This window comes from Aquarana catesbeiana, linkage group LG12 (assembly GCF_042186555.1).
Source record: "Aquarana catesbeiana isolate 2022-GZ linkage group LG12, ASM4218655v1, whole genome shotgun sequence".
Lineage (NCBI taxonomy): Eukaryota > Metazoa > Chordata > Amphibia > Anura > Ranidae > Aquarana > Aquarana catesbeiana.
This window is the reverse complement of record NC_133335.1, coordinates 227,567,076-227,581,627: the sequence shown is the minus strand read 5'-3', so window position 1 is coordinate 227,581,627 and position 14,552 is coordinate 227,567,076. Positions and strand designations below refer to the sequence as shown.

At 44.4% G+C, this 14,552-nt stretch overlaps 1 protein-coding gene across 2 annotated transcripts in view; it reads left to right on the top strand.

Moving 5' to 3' along the window:
- The window catches only part of AATK (apoptosis associated tyrosine kinase), a 67,819-nt gene that overhangs the window by 26,702 nt on the left and 26,565 nt on the right, over window positions 1–14,552 (top strand). For both annotated transcript variants that reach the window (XM_073606852.1, XM_073606851.1), the window contains exons 5-8: window positions 2,187–2,274; window positions 3,921–4,054; window positions 7,883–7,967; window positions 12,056–12,177. In XM_073606852.1, coding sequence (XP_073462953.1) covers window positions 2,187–2,274; window positions 3,921–4,054; window positions 7,883–7,967; window positions 12,056–12,177 — 429 coding nt within the window. The remainder of the gene's footprint in view (window positions 1–2,186; window positions 2,275–3,920; window positions 4,055–7,882; window positions 7,968–12,055; window positions 12,178–14,552) is intronic.

The window sequence follows — 14,552 nt, the reverse complement described above, 5'->3', positions numbered from 1 at the left end:
CCAAATTTTTGGTCTTTTTTCCTTTATATAATAAAAAACAAACACCCCAGTGGTGATCAAATACCCCCCAAAAAAAGCTTGATTTGTGTGAAAAAAATGATATAAATTTCATTTGGGTGCAGCATTGTATGACCGCGCAATTACCAGTTAAACTAGCGCAGTGCTGATACGCCAGGGCACAGGTGGCTGCTTGTCTCCTACCAACCAAAGACGTTTGTGGTCCGAACGAGGGGGCGGTAATAGTGACACCCTATTTAGTTCACCCGAACACCCACCAGAATCTTGGGCAGCCACAAGCCCCACCTCTAGTGTCCAAAGAGGATGACACTCGATGTCTACTGGACCCCAATGTGAATTTATAGGGATGGAGCATTTGGCCCTCCTTGAACCCTGTAGTAATCAATGATCCTCTATACTCGTTCCTGTGGACGGACTCGCTCTCTCCTGGCTGGATGATGGCAGCTCTGACCCAGACTGGACTGCCCTCTGTGGAGTCTCTGCCCCAGGTTGGGTATTTTCGGTTCCTGCCCTGCAGACTCTGATCCTGACTATCTGCATAGTTTAGAATAATAGGCGCATACCAGACGGCGAGACGCGTCACCTCCCCCGCTCTGTGTTTATAAGGCTGCAGGTTATAGAAAGCAGAGACAGGTAAAGGTGAGGGAATCCCTGAGACTCATGACTGACCTGTCAGTGACTGAAAACAACAACTGGCATTGTGCGCAGACTGCAACCTGATTCAACAGCACAGACTACCTACCAACCTACCTACCTTATATGTCAGTGCTTGCTGGAGGATTAAACCCCCAACAGTCTCTTTTGCAACTTCCAGGGTCTGTACATCTGCTGTGCCCATTATGAGAGGTTCCCACCATCCCTGTGCTGAGTTCCTGTCTATGTACATTTGGGGTGCCCATTATGAGGGGTTCCCACCATCCCTTTGCTGAGTTCCGAGGTCTGTACACCTGCTGTGCCCATTATGAGGGGTTCCTACCATCTCTGTGCTGAGTTGCCGGGTCTGTACACCTGCTGTGCCCATTATGAGGGGTTCCCACCATCCCTGTGCTGAATTCCCGGGTCTGTACACCCGCTGTTCCCATTATGAGGGGTTCCCACCATCCCTGTGTGAAGTTCCCAGGTCTGTACCCCAACTATGCCCAATATGAGGAGTTCCCACCATCCCTGTTTGGAGTTCGCAGGTCTGTACCCTAACTGTGCCCATTATGAGGGGTTCCCACCATCCATGCACTGAGTTCCTGGGTATGTACACCTGCTGTGCCCATTATGAGGGGTTCCCACCATCCCTGTGTGAAGTTCCCAGGTCTGTACCCCAACTATGCCCAATATGAGGAGTTCCCACCATCCCTGTTTGGAGTTCGCAGGTCTGTACCCTAACTGTGCCCATTATGAGGGGTTCCCACCATCCATGCACTGAGTTCCTGGGTATGTACACCTGCTGTGCCCATTATGAGGGGTTCTCACCATCCCTGTGCTGAGTTCCCAGGTCTGTACCCCAACTGTGCCTATTATGAGGGGTTCTCACCATCCCTGTGCTGAGTTCCTGGGTCTGTACACCTGCTGTGCCCATTATGAGGGGTTCCCACCATCCCTGTGCTGAGTTCCCAGGTCTGTACCCCAACTGTGCCTATTATGAGGGGTTCCCACCATCTCTCTGCCGAGTTCCTGGATCTGTAATCCACTGTGCCCATTATGAGGGGTTCCCACCATCCATGCACTGAGTTCCCGGGTCTGTACACCCGCTGTGCCCATTATGAGGGGTTCCCACCATCCTTCTTGAATACCCAAAGCTTGAGGTGGAGGGGCGGAGTCAGACGTTGTGGCCAGGACATCTTGCTGTTGGAGTATCTGGGGCTCCACCTATAAATTATCACTTTTTGGTGGAGCGATCCTTTAATAAAAAAAAATACAATTTCTCTTAGGGGAACCATTTACACATTTCGATGCATTAACGTGCTGCGTTCGGCGGCCTTTAAAAAATTAACGCAATGTACACCGACGTTAAAAAAATAGGTGTGGTTTTCATTGCTCGAAGTAACATGCGTTGTGCGCTCCGATGCACAGAATGAGTTGCCGTTCGTTTAGCTCGCGTTACCGCAGCGCCAGTGATGTGAATGAGCCCCAATTATGGATCGGTTTTATATAAATTGTATCTTTTCTGTCCTCAGAGTCCTCCAGCACCCCAACCTTGTTCAGTGCCTGGTGCAATGTACGGAGATCACCCCCTACCTGCTGGTGATGGAGTTCTGCCCCCTGGTAAGTGGCGAGCACCCATTGGTGAAGAGACCTAGGCGCCGATATACAGGTAAAAGCCAGTAAATTAGAATATTTTGAAAAACTTGATTTATTTCAGTAATTGCATTCAAAAGGTGTAACTTGTACATTATATTTATTCATTGCACACAGACTGATGCATTCAAATGTTTATTTCATTTAATTTTGATGATTTGAAGTGGCAACAAATGAAAATCCAAAATTCCGTGTGTCACAAAATTAGAATATTACTTAAGGCTAATACAAAAAAGGGATTTTTTAGAAATGTTGGCCAACTGAAAAGTATGAAAATGAAAAATATGAGCATGTACAATACTCAATACTTGGTTGGAGCTCCTTTTGCCTCAATTACTGCATTAATGCGGCGTGGCATGGAGTCGATGAGTTTCTGGCACTGCTCAGGTGTTATGAGAGCCCAGGTTGCTCTGATAGTGGCCTTCAACTCTTCTGCGTTGTTGGGTCTGGCATTCTGCATCTTCCTTTTCACAATACCCCACAGATTTTCTATGGGGCTAAGGTCAGGGGAGTTGGCTGGCCAATTTAGAACAGAAATACCATGGTCCGTAAACCAGGCACGGGTAGATTTTGCGCTGTGTGCAGGCGCCAAGTCCTGTTGGAACCTGAAATCTCCATCTCCATAGAGCAGGTCAGCAGCAGGAAGCATGAAGTGCTCTAAAACTTGCTGGTAGACGGCTGCGTTGACCCTGGATCTCAGGAAACAGAGTGGACCGACACCAGCAGATGACATGGCACCCCAAACCATCACTGATGGTGGAAACTTTACACTAGACTTCAGGCAACGTGGATCCTGTGCCTCTCCTGTCTTCCTCCAGACTCTGGGACCTCGATTTCCAAAGGAAATGCAAAATTTGCTTTCGTCAGAAAACATGACTTTGGACCACTCAGCAGCAGTCCAGCTCTTTTTTTCCTTAGCCCAGGTGAGACGCTTTTCGCGCTGTTTCTTGGTCAACAGTGGCTTGACACGAGGTATGCGGCAGTTGAAACCCATGTCTTTCAAGCGTCTCTTGGTGGTGGATCTTGAAGCACTGACTCCAGCAGCTGTCCACTCCTTGTGAATCTCCCCCACATTTTTGAATGGGTTTTTTTTCACAATCTTGACCCTTACACAATATTTTGTGACACACGGAATTTTGGATTTTCATTTGTTGCCACTTCAAATCATGAAAATTAAATGAAATAAACATTTGAATGCATCAGTCTGTGTGCAATGAATAAATATAATGTACAAGTTACACCTTTTGAATGCAATTACTGAAATAAATCAAGTTTTTCAAAATATTCTAATTTACTGGCTTTTACCTGTAGTCACATCTGCCCCTGAACCTAAGCTCCGCCCACCTTCGATTGTCTAATATATTGATAGCAGTGGTGCTGAGAATTGATCATCCAGTGCTGTTCCTTAAAGGGACAGTAACACAATATTATTTAGTACTGGTTGTAGCCAGTTTTTTTTTTTTTTTTTTTTTCTGTGCAGTGTATCCACGTATTTGGGGCACTAAGTGGGCGGAGCTTCAGAGATCTGGTCCCCCCGCCGTGCCAACTACCCCGCAGCTTTCCCATCACCTGCAACGGCATTCATAGACTTACACTAGTCTTCTTATTTCCAGGGGGACCTGAAGGAATATCTGCAGAGCTGTGCGGCCTCCGAGTCCACCGTGCCGGACCCCCTGACTCTGCAGAGGATAGGCTGCGAAGTGTGCTGTGGGCTGCTCCACCTGCACAAGAATAACTTCACACACAGGTCAGAAGGAGGAGGCTCAGGGTTATGCCGCTTACCGGCGGCAAATTATGTTCATGGTTATCTTATTTAATCTCATTTGATCTTCTTTGTTTTTGTATCTTCCTTTTCTTTTGCCTTTTCTACTAAATTATTTTTTTTTTCCTTTACGTCATTTTTAATTTTATTTTTAAATGAATTATCTTGTTATTATGATTATTATTATTGTATACATTTTTTTTCTACCACTGTACTTTTTCAACTATCCCTTCTCCTATTTCCCCATGTTTCTTTTTTTTTTCATGTCTTTCCCATTTTTACACTAATTTCTTCATAATTTTTTTTTTTCATTTTTATTTTTTTGTAATTTTATCATTTTTATTATTTTTGTGTAATGTAAAAGAATCCCTTGTATTTTTATAGTATTATTTTATATAATATATATATATATATATATATATATACATATACATATAATATAATTTTTACATAGAAGTATAAGCAAATATTATTGTTATACTATTTTTATTTATACTATTATTAATAATGATAATATATACAAATGATGATAATAATATTTATTTCTATATTACGCGGGGGTAATACAAGAATCCCTTGTATTTTTATAGTATTATTTTATATAATATATTTTAAAGTATAATATATATATATAGATATATATATATATATAGATATATATATATATATCTATATATATATATATATAATATAATATAATATAATATAATTTTTACATAGAAGTATAAGCAAATATTATTATTATACTATTTTTATTTATTATTATTAATAATGATAATATATACAAATAATGATAATAATATTTATTTCTATATTACGCTGGGGTCTTCAAAAAGTTTCCACACTTTTATACTTTCGTTGGAAACAGTGAAGGCGGGAGGAGTTTTGCTAATGGCATTAAAAAGTTGGTATGATGCTGGGAATAATGCATCGCAAAGGAAGGCAACTATGAAGAAAATTGGTGTAATTTTGTTTTTGAAATTCTTAATAAAAAAGTGTGGGAATGTTTTGAAGAACCCTATTATTATTTATCTTTATACATTATTTTTATCATTATTATTATTATTTGTATACATTTACTGTTTTTTTTTTTTTTATTAATATAAACAAATTCCAGTATTTTGTTTCATGCTCCTTTTTTCTTCAATTATTCTCTCCTCTTCTATCGCCATCCTTTTTTAATTCTCCCTTCTTTTTCCTCATTTCATCTTTTTTCCATGTCTCATGTGATCTTTTTTTTTTTTTTTTTTCTTTCTCTTACATAACATTTTTTTATATATATATATTTTTTTTTCTTTTTTAGAACTTCTTTCATAACATATTTTATTTTTTTCCTTTTTTCTCTTTTTTATATAACTTTTTTATGTCCATTCAATTTATAAAAGATCCCAAACATTGAGTTTCTTGTTCCAGAACCCCACCCTCTCCCCCACCCCCCTCCTCGCCGCTATCATAGATCTGATATTATACAGTTGCTTGTGTATTATTAGGTTGTGTTAGCCTTTCTTTTTCCTCTTCCACCTCCCTTCCCTCGTATATATCTCTTCCCAACAATGGGCGCTCTCCCACCACAGCCGGCGTTCCCCAGCACATCTCTGGACGCCTCTCTCGGTTTGTCCCCTGGAACAATATCCTGATGCTGACTGAGTGGGACATGCAGGCTCCAGCATCAGTGATTTTGTTGCAGGCGGCATTCAAAGCTCCTGGCCGTCGGACCGCAATGTGACTCTTTCTACACGTCTCTATTATTACCGAGTGACATCAGAGCAGTAATCGGCTTATTAACATTAGTAGCCTACCCGAAGCGCTAATACCTCCACTACACACGTAAAGAAGAACATCAGTTTAATGGAAGAGATTTGTTCTGCTGATGAAATAACCAATTAGCACTCATCATGTCCTCTTCAAAGGAGGGAAGGTGAACAAAGTTACACTATATGGCTACAGATGTGATGGGGTTCAGGTGTTTCCAGTGAAGGGTCCTGGTACTCCTCTGTCATACAAAGACATTTTAGACAATCGTGCTCTTCCAACCTTGTGAAAACAGTTTAGTGAAGACCCTTTTCTGTTCCCCCATGACTGTGCCCCCCCCCCGTGAACAAAGCTAGACATGGTGTGACCAGTTTGGTGTGGAGGAACTGGAGTGTCCTGCACAGAGCCCTCACAAACATAAGCTTAAAACACGCTATGAAAAAGAAGGCCAGTCCTTCGAAATGCATCAGCCTGAAGGGTCTTATTCTGGACTCCCCACTCCCAAGTTTTGGTGATTCGAGCAGCAGATGAGAGGCTGTCACTTGTGTGGCCAGATGAGTGTTTTTAGCTTGTTTGTGAGTAGACATCTTCCCATTCAACTCCATGACCATGATGAACCATTCCTGAGGATGTCTTTATGGAGCTGGCTTTGTACACGGGGGGGCACAGTCATGGTGGAACAGAAAAAGGTCTTCACCAAACTGTTACCACAAGGATGGAAGAACACAAATGTTTACAATGTTTTGGTATGATGTTGGATTACCAGGATCCTTCACTGGAGACACCTGACCTCCGTCATTTGGAGGGGTTCACATAATTTTGGATGTATAGTTTCATTAGTGACATTCAGGTGTCCACATAATTTTAGCCATATTATGTATTTGGGCAATTGGGGTCCACTGGCTTTATCTTGTGCATCTAGTGACCCACAAGCTTAAGCCTCCACTATCCTTTAAGTACCCAATGATATGACGGCTACCTAATAGCATTTGATGACCTCATGAAGGTACCTGATGCTACAAGCCAACTGGTCCTGTTCAGGAAATGGTGTTCATTCTCGTTTCCTCCGATGATAAGCCACCAGCAGACATTGGCTTCACCCTTACCTCTCCATCGCCTAAACATGCAGACACGGCCCCACCAAGCATGCATGTTCCTGGAACCATTGGCAGAGATGCATCCCAGATGTTGCCTGAACAGTTCCTGTACATCCTAGCACCTAGGGCCCATGGGTGCTCAACCTGTGGCCCTCCAGCTGTTGTGGAACTACAAGTCCTATCATGCCTCTGCCTTTGGGAGTCACGCTTGTAATTGTCTGCAGCTTGCAATGCCTCATGGCATTTGTAGTTGTGCAACAGCTAGAAGGCCGCAGGTTGAGCACCCCTGGACCCTCTGATGGTCCACATTCTGAAGGACAGTCTCTGGGTTCCCGGGTTCCAAGCCCTATGTAGATTTCCTAGAGAAAGGTTGCATTGCACAGTCATGTGATGGAAGCCCCAACCCCTGGGAAGTACTGGGAAAAGTCTGCTTGACCAGTTGCAATCTTGTGCTTCGATTAAACATGAATAAAGTTATGGAGTGTTTTATAAAAAAATATATATATATATATATATATATATATATATATATATATATTTGTTTTTTTTTTTTGTTTTTTTGAATGTTTTTCATTTAACTAAAATGGAAAAGACAGACTTTTGCCACTAGATGGTGCTGCGTATTGTTGAAAATTCCAGTAACACTTTGCACCATCTAGTGGCCACATGCATTTTAAATCAATGAAAAACATTCGAAATTGCCTAATAGCAATTGTTATTTGCCCCATTCAGACAGGAGGGAATGTACATGGACTGTCACTGGCCAAATGGCTTTGCCAATTTTTTTTTTTTATAAACGCACCCCTATGACAGGTGAAGTGTTTTGTGAATTGCGGTCCCTGCCACAGCACTGACTTGCCGGGGAGGGGGGGGGGATCTCCTTTGCGGTGGGGTGTACAGCACAGAAAGGCCTTGTATAGAGTTCTGCTTGTCTCATACAGTCTTCCTTCCTTCCAATACTCAGCGACCTCGCCCTGCGGAACTGTCTCCTGACCGCCGATATGATGGTGAAAATCGGTGACTACGGGGTGGCCCATTCCAAATATCGGGTAAGCAGGAATGTATCTATTAAATAGCAGCCACTATTCACCAATCCAGAGCTTAGTTTAAAGTGGGCTAAAAAATGGCGGCTGCTGGGGGGTTAGTGCCCCCGACCTCATTGCCTAAGCCTCTATCTTTATAGACGCTTTACACTCTCTGTGAATCAAACCAGAGAACCAATTAAACCATACAAATATTATAATAGCAGCTGCCGTTCAAATTAAATAAATGGTATGTAAACGTGCCCAACCTATTGTGCAAACAGCGCTTGCCAACCCCCAAAATTATAATAATAAAAGTATATATATAAAAATGGAAAGCTGATGCACGTGGCCAGCGGCCGCGATGTCCGCCGGCCACCCGCGATCGCCACCCGGAATAAAAATGCCATAAATCTGGCCCCTATTTTGTAGACGTGATAACTTTTGCACAAACCAATCAATATACGCTTATTGCAATATATTTTTTTTTTTTTTTATCAAAAATATGTAGAAGAATACATATTGGCCTAAACTGATAAAGAAATTAGTTTTTTACATTTTTATTTTGGATATTTATTATAGCAAAAAGTAAAAAAATATTGTTTTTCTTTTCAAAATTGTCAGTCTTTTTTTGTTTGTAGCGCAAAAAAAAAAAGCAGAGGTGATCAAATACCACCAAAAGAAAGCTCTATTTGTGGGGGGAAAAAAGAACGACATAAATTTCGTTTGAGTACAGCGTCGCACGACCGCGCAATTGTCAGTTAAAGCGACGCAGTGAAGTATCGCATAAAATAGCCTGGTCGTTAAGGGGGCAAATCCTTTCTAGTCCTTAAGTGGTTAAACATAATCCTCTGATATCCTCCTCCTCGGGATGGAACGGGGCTCCAAACAGGATATCACCAAGGGCGGAGGAGTATTTTATTAAAAGCCTCATTGGCTAAAAATGCAAGTAAAACAGTAAAACAATGTATCCTCCTTTGCGAACCCACCGCAATAAGACAGACGGAGGCGATGGAAGCCGCAAGACCCACAGTACAGTCAGCGTGCGTTCCACCAAGACGAGACGCAGCGCAACGTGCGCTCCAGCCTTACGCGTTTCGTTGGCTAACATGAAGTCATCAGAGACGCAGCGCAACATGTGCTCCAGACTTACGCGTTTCGTCGTTTAACGTGACGTCGTCAGAACCGCTTTACACTCTCTAATGGCATGAAACACCCGCAATGCCGGTATTTGATGGAGTGATATAGGCCATCTTGAAACATAAATATGTGAAACCTTGTGAGCTACTATGTTAATCTAATTAAAGCTGCCAGCGCGAAACGCACTTCCTAAACGTGTGAATAATCAAACTGCAATCAAAATAAGTGCAGCGCTAAATACTAAGTATCCCCGGAGGGATATATAGTATATTCAATAAACGATATATATAAATTGATTGGCACGATTTTTTCAACATCGATTGATTTTTAATTTTTTTTACACTATATGGACAACATTTGCACGTTGCACTTTTATCATATTGTTTGATTTATATAAGAACACATTTTGCATATTGCACTTGATATATATATTGTTTATTGAATGTACTATATATCCTTCGGGCACCTCAGCAGAATAAGGACCTTCAGGTAGTGAGAAAGGACATTTAAAATAGATTTAAAGCCAAACTTTATTTTGTAATGGATCATCCAGGAAAAGGGTACGACCCCTATTTTTGTAGTCCTGTGTCCCAATACTGAGAGATGTTCTCATTTCCTGTACCGGTGACACAACAGGAAACAAAAGAAAATCTCTCCTAGTTGTCACCAGAACAGATGTCCCCGTTTAAAAGATTTCCACACTTTGCCTGTTCTGGGGACAGCTAGGAAACGTTGGATATATCATTCATTGTCGCGTTTTTTATGCTGCGTAGTATACAGGTCCACTCAGAATTGCGGCAGGGACCGCCGCTCCTCTGAAAAGTGATCCGCTGTTTGACAGCTTTTCAGCGGTGTTTGACAGAGGGTAACGAGATATGTTGCCTCCTCACCTCCTGATTTAACCCTCTAATTGCTGTACTATTGCACTGCAATCGCATGCGTGGTGTGACCCCCTGCCATTCGGCGGCGGCACCGTTTGCTAAAATCGTCATGCTGGTTACGTTTTGCCACGGCCGTGAAGCACGCCACCCCCCGTGTGTGCAGCTGTGGGCGGTTGTATGTGTTCATGCGTGGCGGTGAAACCGCAGCTCAACCGCTTGGTTTTACTGCCCCCCCCGGTCACATGTGTGAACTAAGCCTTAGAGGTGCAGTTGTTTTTTTTTTTTTAACACCCCCCCCCCCCCCCCCCGAGGTTGTATGGCAGTGGATGGGGGGTATTCATATGTGATCGGTGGCAAGCCTGCTGGATGTGACCCATTCAAACAAATGGGGAGGTGCTGCAAACAGGCACCACATTGTCCCTGCACCACCTGTCAATCGCCTCTAAAAAGCAATCAGAACGCAGATTGCTTTTTAAATGCTCTCTGAAGAGCGAGAACCTGCACTGGATTCGCGAACTGCTGCGGGTGTCAATACAAAGTTAACGACACCCCCAGATCGGTTCGCAGATCGCAGTGCGAAATGTCAATTCGGACAGGAATCGGATCGAATTTGCGTGAATTACGCTATGCGATCCGATTCTGGTGTGGACCGAAAAAAGAGTCCTGCGCGATTTTGGTCCGAATGCGATGCAAATTCAGCCATACAATCTTTATGACTGATTTTGCATCGCACAGCGCGGTGCCAATCGCGCAGTGTGAACCGGCCCCTCATGCTCCGTTCACACGAATTCTGCCCAGAATTGCGGCAAAACAACGGGGATGTGTTTGCAATGCCATTCTTTCTCAATGGCACCCTAAACGCGGTGCGTTTTTTGCTGTGATTGTGGAGAAACAAAACACACAAAAAATCGCAACACAAAACGCTCCTGGCTCTGCGCCAAGATTTGGGGCATGAGCGTCTTACGAGCGAAACGCTGCTTTCACACTACAGAGTTTTGAATCGCGGGCAGATTTGCACCGGATCTGCCTACGATTTGACAGCGCCGAGGTGTGAATGCCAAATCGCGGGACTCGCATTTGAGATGCCACTCGTTTGAATGACACCTCAAATCGTGGTGCGGGTCTGCCGCGATTGTCGCTGGAATTGCGGCGATCCGCATCGCGGGAAGCACGTCCCCCCAAAAAGTTCACGAGCTACTTTGGGGTGACATGCTTCCCGCGATGCGGATTGCCGCGATTGCAGCGCGAAATATCGCACGACAATCGCATCAGACCCGCAACGTGATTTCAGGTGTCCTTCAAAATGAACGGCATCTCAAATGCAAGTCCCGCGATTCGCCATTCACACCTCGGCGCTGTCAAATCGCAGGCAGATCTGCTGCAAATCTGCCCGCGATTCAAAACGCTGTAGTGTAAATGCAGCCTAATAAATGGCGCCCCCCTACAAAAAAAAAAAGCGAAAAAAAAAAAAAAGAGAAACGCGGTGCAGCAGCTGTCGCTGCATTACGCTCAGGTGTGAACGAAGCCTTAAAACGACCACGCAACAATGTATCCCTAAACACTATACTGCATGCATTTTTTAAGAGCGTCTCATGCATGCAAAAAACGCAAATAGGCACCCACATAAAATGCGCAATAAAAAGCCAAAAAAAAAAAAAAAGCTGTAACCGATTTGCAACCCTATAAAAAGCTACCAGGTCCCTGGAGATCGCTGCACGCCAGGCCAGCCCCCCACCCTTGTTGTCACCGTCTCAGACATTCCCGTTACTATGTTGCACGCCTCCCGTGTTCCGTAACCAAACACCCTGGCGCGGCGCCAGCTTGTCCCCCGGCTTGTGCCAGCAGAGGCACCAAGCTGGCCGGATTAAGGAAAGGGGAGGGGATGAGGCACTGTTCCATCACAGAGCACGTCTCTGCCCCAAAGGGGAGGAGGGGACTCGGCGTTAACCTCTATCAGGGTGAGTCAGACGTCGGCTGATCCTCCAGGAGGAGGAGGAGGAGGAGGAGGAGGAGGTTTGGTGGTGGTGGTGGGGGCTGAGTAGGAAGCAGCACAGGAAGGCTTGTCAGTGTTGTCTGAGTCTCTGTGTTTTGCAGGATGATTACCTGGTGACGTCCGACCAACTGTGGGTCCCTCTGCGCTGGATCGCGCCGGAGCTCATTGATGAAGTACATGGGAACCTCCTGGTGGTGGACCAGACCAAGACCAGCAACATCTGGTAGGACGTCCGCCTGTCTCTGCCTTGTTTTGTCACTGGCCCCAAACCGTGCCCTGGGTGGAGCCCGGAGCCCAGCATGTTTTTTTTTTTTTTTTTTTCTGTCCGCGGGCGCCACCAGCTCGCCTCGGTTTCCACCTTTTCGGCAGGACCGGGGTGGCCGGAATGTCCACCGGCATCCAGGGGAACTTCTAGGAGACGTCCCTGAATTTTATCTTTCATGGTTGATAAACGTAATCCCGATCCCAATTCATTCTAGAAAGTGGAGGGTTCTGTTCCTTGGAGGTCTTCTGTGATTGGTTGAACTCCATGGGCCTGTAACTTTTTTTTTTTTTTACCGAATTATGTAACTATTTTCAAATTGTTACTTTTTTTTTTATTATGTGTTTATTGTTTGCCAAAACAAAGCACAAAATGTTGCCGGTGGTAAACGTGGTAAACGAGCGCCTGGCGTTTTTTTTTTTTTTTTTTTTAGTTTTAGTGGCCTGCCGCGGCTTCGGGGGTTGTCAGAGAACGTGCGGTGGATAAAAAGGGTTTTGCAATCCATTTTGATGAAATTTGCCGCCGTGGCGTTGCCGCGATCTGACCGTTTAGGTGCGCTGTGTACAAATACAATGTTGACATCTATGTAAGCTATGTTACCAGAAGTATTGGGACGCCTGCCTTTACGCGCACATGAAATTTAATGGCATCCCAGTCTTGGTCTGTAGGGTTCAATATTGAGTTGGCCCACCCTTTGCCGCTATAACAGCTTCAACTCTTCTGGGAAGGCCGTCCACAAGGTTTAGGAGTGTGTCTATGGGAAGGTTTGACCATTCTTCCAGAAACGCATTTGTGAGGTCAGGCACTGATGTTGGATGAGAAGGCCTGGCTCGCAGTCTCCACTCTAATTTATCCCAAAGGTGTTCTATCGGGTTGAGGTGCAGGCCAGTTAAGTTCCTCTACCCCAAACCCGCCCATCTATGTCTTTATGGACCTTGCTTTGTACACTGGTGCGCAGTCACGTTGGAACAGAATGGGGCCATCCCCAAACTGTTCCCACAAAGTTGGGAGCATGAAATTGTCCATAATGTCTTGGTATGCTTCCCTTCACTGGAACTAAGGGGCCAAGCCCAACCCCTGAAAAACAACCCTACACCATAATCCCCCCTCCACCAAATGGTTTGGACCAGTGCACAAAGCAAGGTCCATAAAGACATGGATGAGCGAGTTTGGGGTGGAGGAACTTGACTGGCCTGCACAGAGTCCTGACCCCAACCCAATAGAACACCTTTGGGATAAATTAGAGCGGAGACTGCGAGCCAGGCCTTCTCTGACTTCACAAATGCGCTTCTGGAAGAATGGTCAAACATTCCCATAGACACACTCCTAAACCTTGTGGACGGCCTTCCCTGAAGAGTTGAAGCTGTTATAGCTGCAAAGGGTGGACCAACTCAATATTGAACCCTACAGACTAAGACTGGGATGCCATTAAAGATCATGTGCGTGTAAAGGCAGGCGTCCCAATACTTTTGGTAATATAGTGTATCTGTCTTGCGTAGTTGGCAACATTTTATATCCCTTTCCAGGGACACATTGCTGCTGAATCGAAGCACCGAAGCAGCTGAGTCGCCAATGACCGCGGCTCACCACCATCGCGCCAATTTTAAAAAATTTTATTAAAATGTATTGTTGTGATGCATTTGTAAAGAGAATGGAACAGAGCGGGGTTCCCGTCTACTGTTGTCAGTTACAATGTTGACTTCTAGATGTCTGTCTTGGTGTTGTTAGTTAGTTGGCAACATTTAAAAACTGTTTCCAGAGACACATTGCTGCTGAATGAACGCGGCTCTCCACCATTGCTGAGAATTTACACAAATACATTTCTTAGTGATGCATTTATAAAGAGGACGGAACACACCTGGGTATTGCATGAATCTTCATATCTCAGTGTTTCATTGTCGTCATTCTAAAAGCTTACCATTGAGAGATCGATTTTTGAACTTTCATCTCTTGTCAGCTTGAGAGTCGGAGGTCGGAGGTCACCTGCTGCTGTCAGCTCCCCGACTTCACACACTGTCCCCCAGCTCTAGAGAGTGCAGAACAGCCCCAAATGACACACCATGTAGATGTTTGCACCCCCATTCTTAGATCGTGGATTATAAAACAATTTGGTGTGCCCACTGTGATACCCTCCACACTCCTCTCCTGTACATACTGCCCACTGTGATACCCTCCACACTCCTCTCCTGTACATACTGCCCACTGTCATACCCTCCACACTCCTCTCCTGTACATACTGCTCACTGTCATACCCTCCACACTCCTCTCCTGTACATACTGCCCTCTGTCATACCCTCCACACTCCTCTCCTGTACATAGTGCCCACTGTCATACCC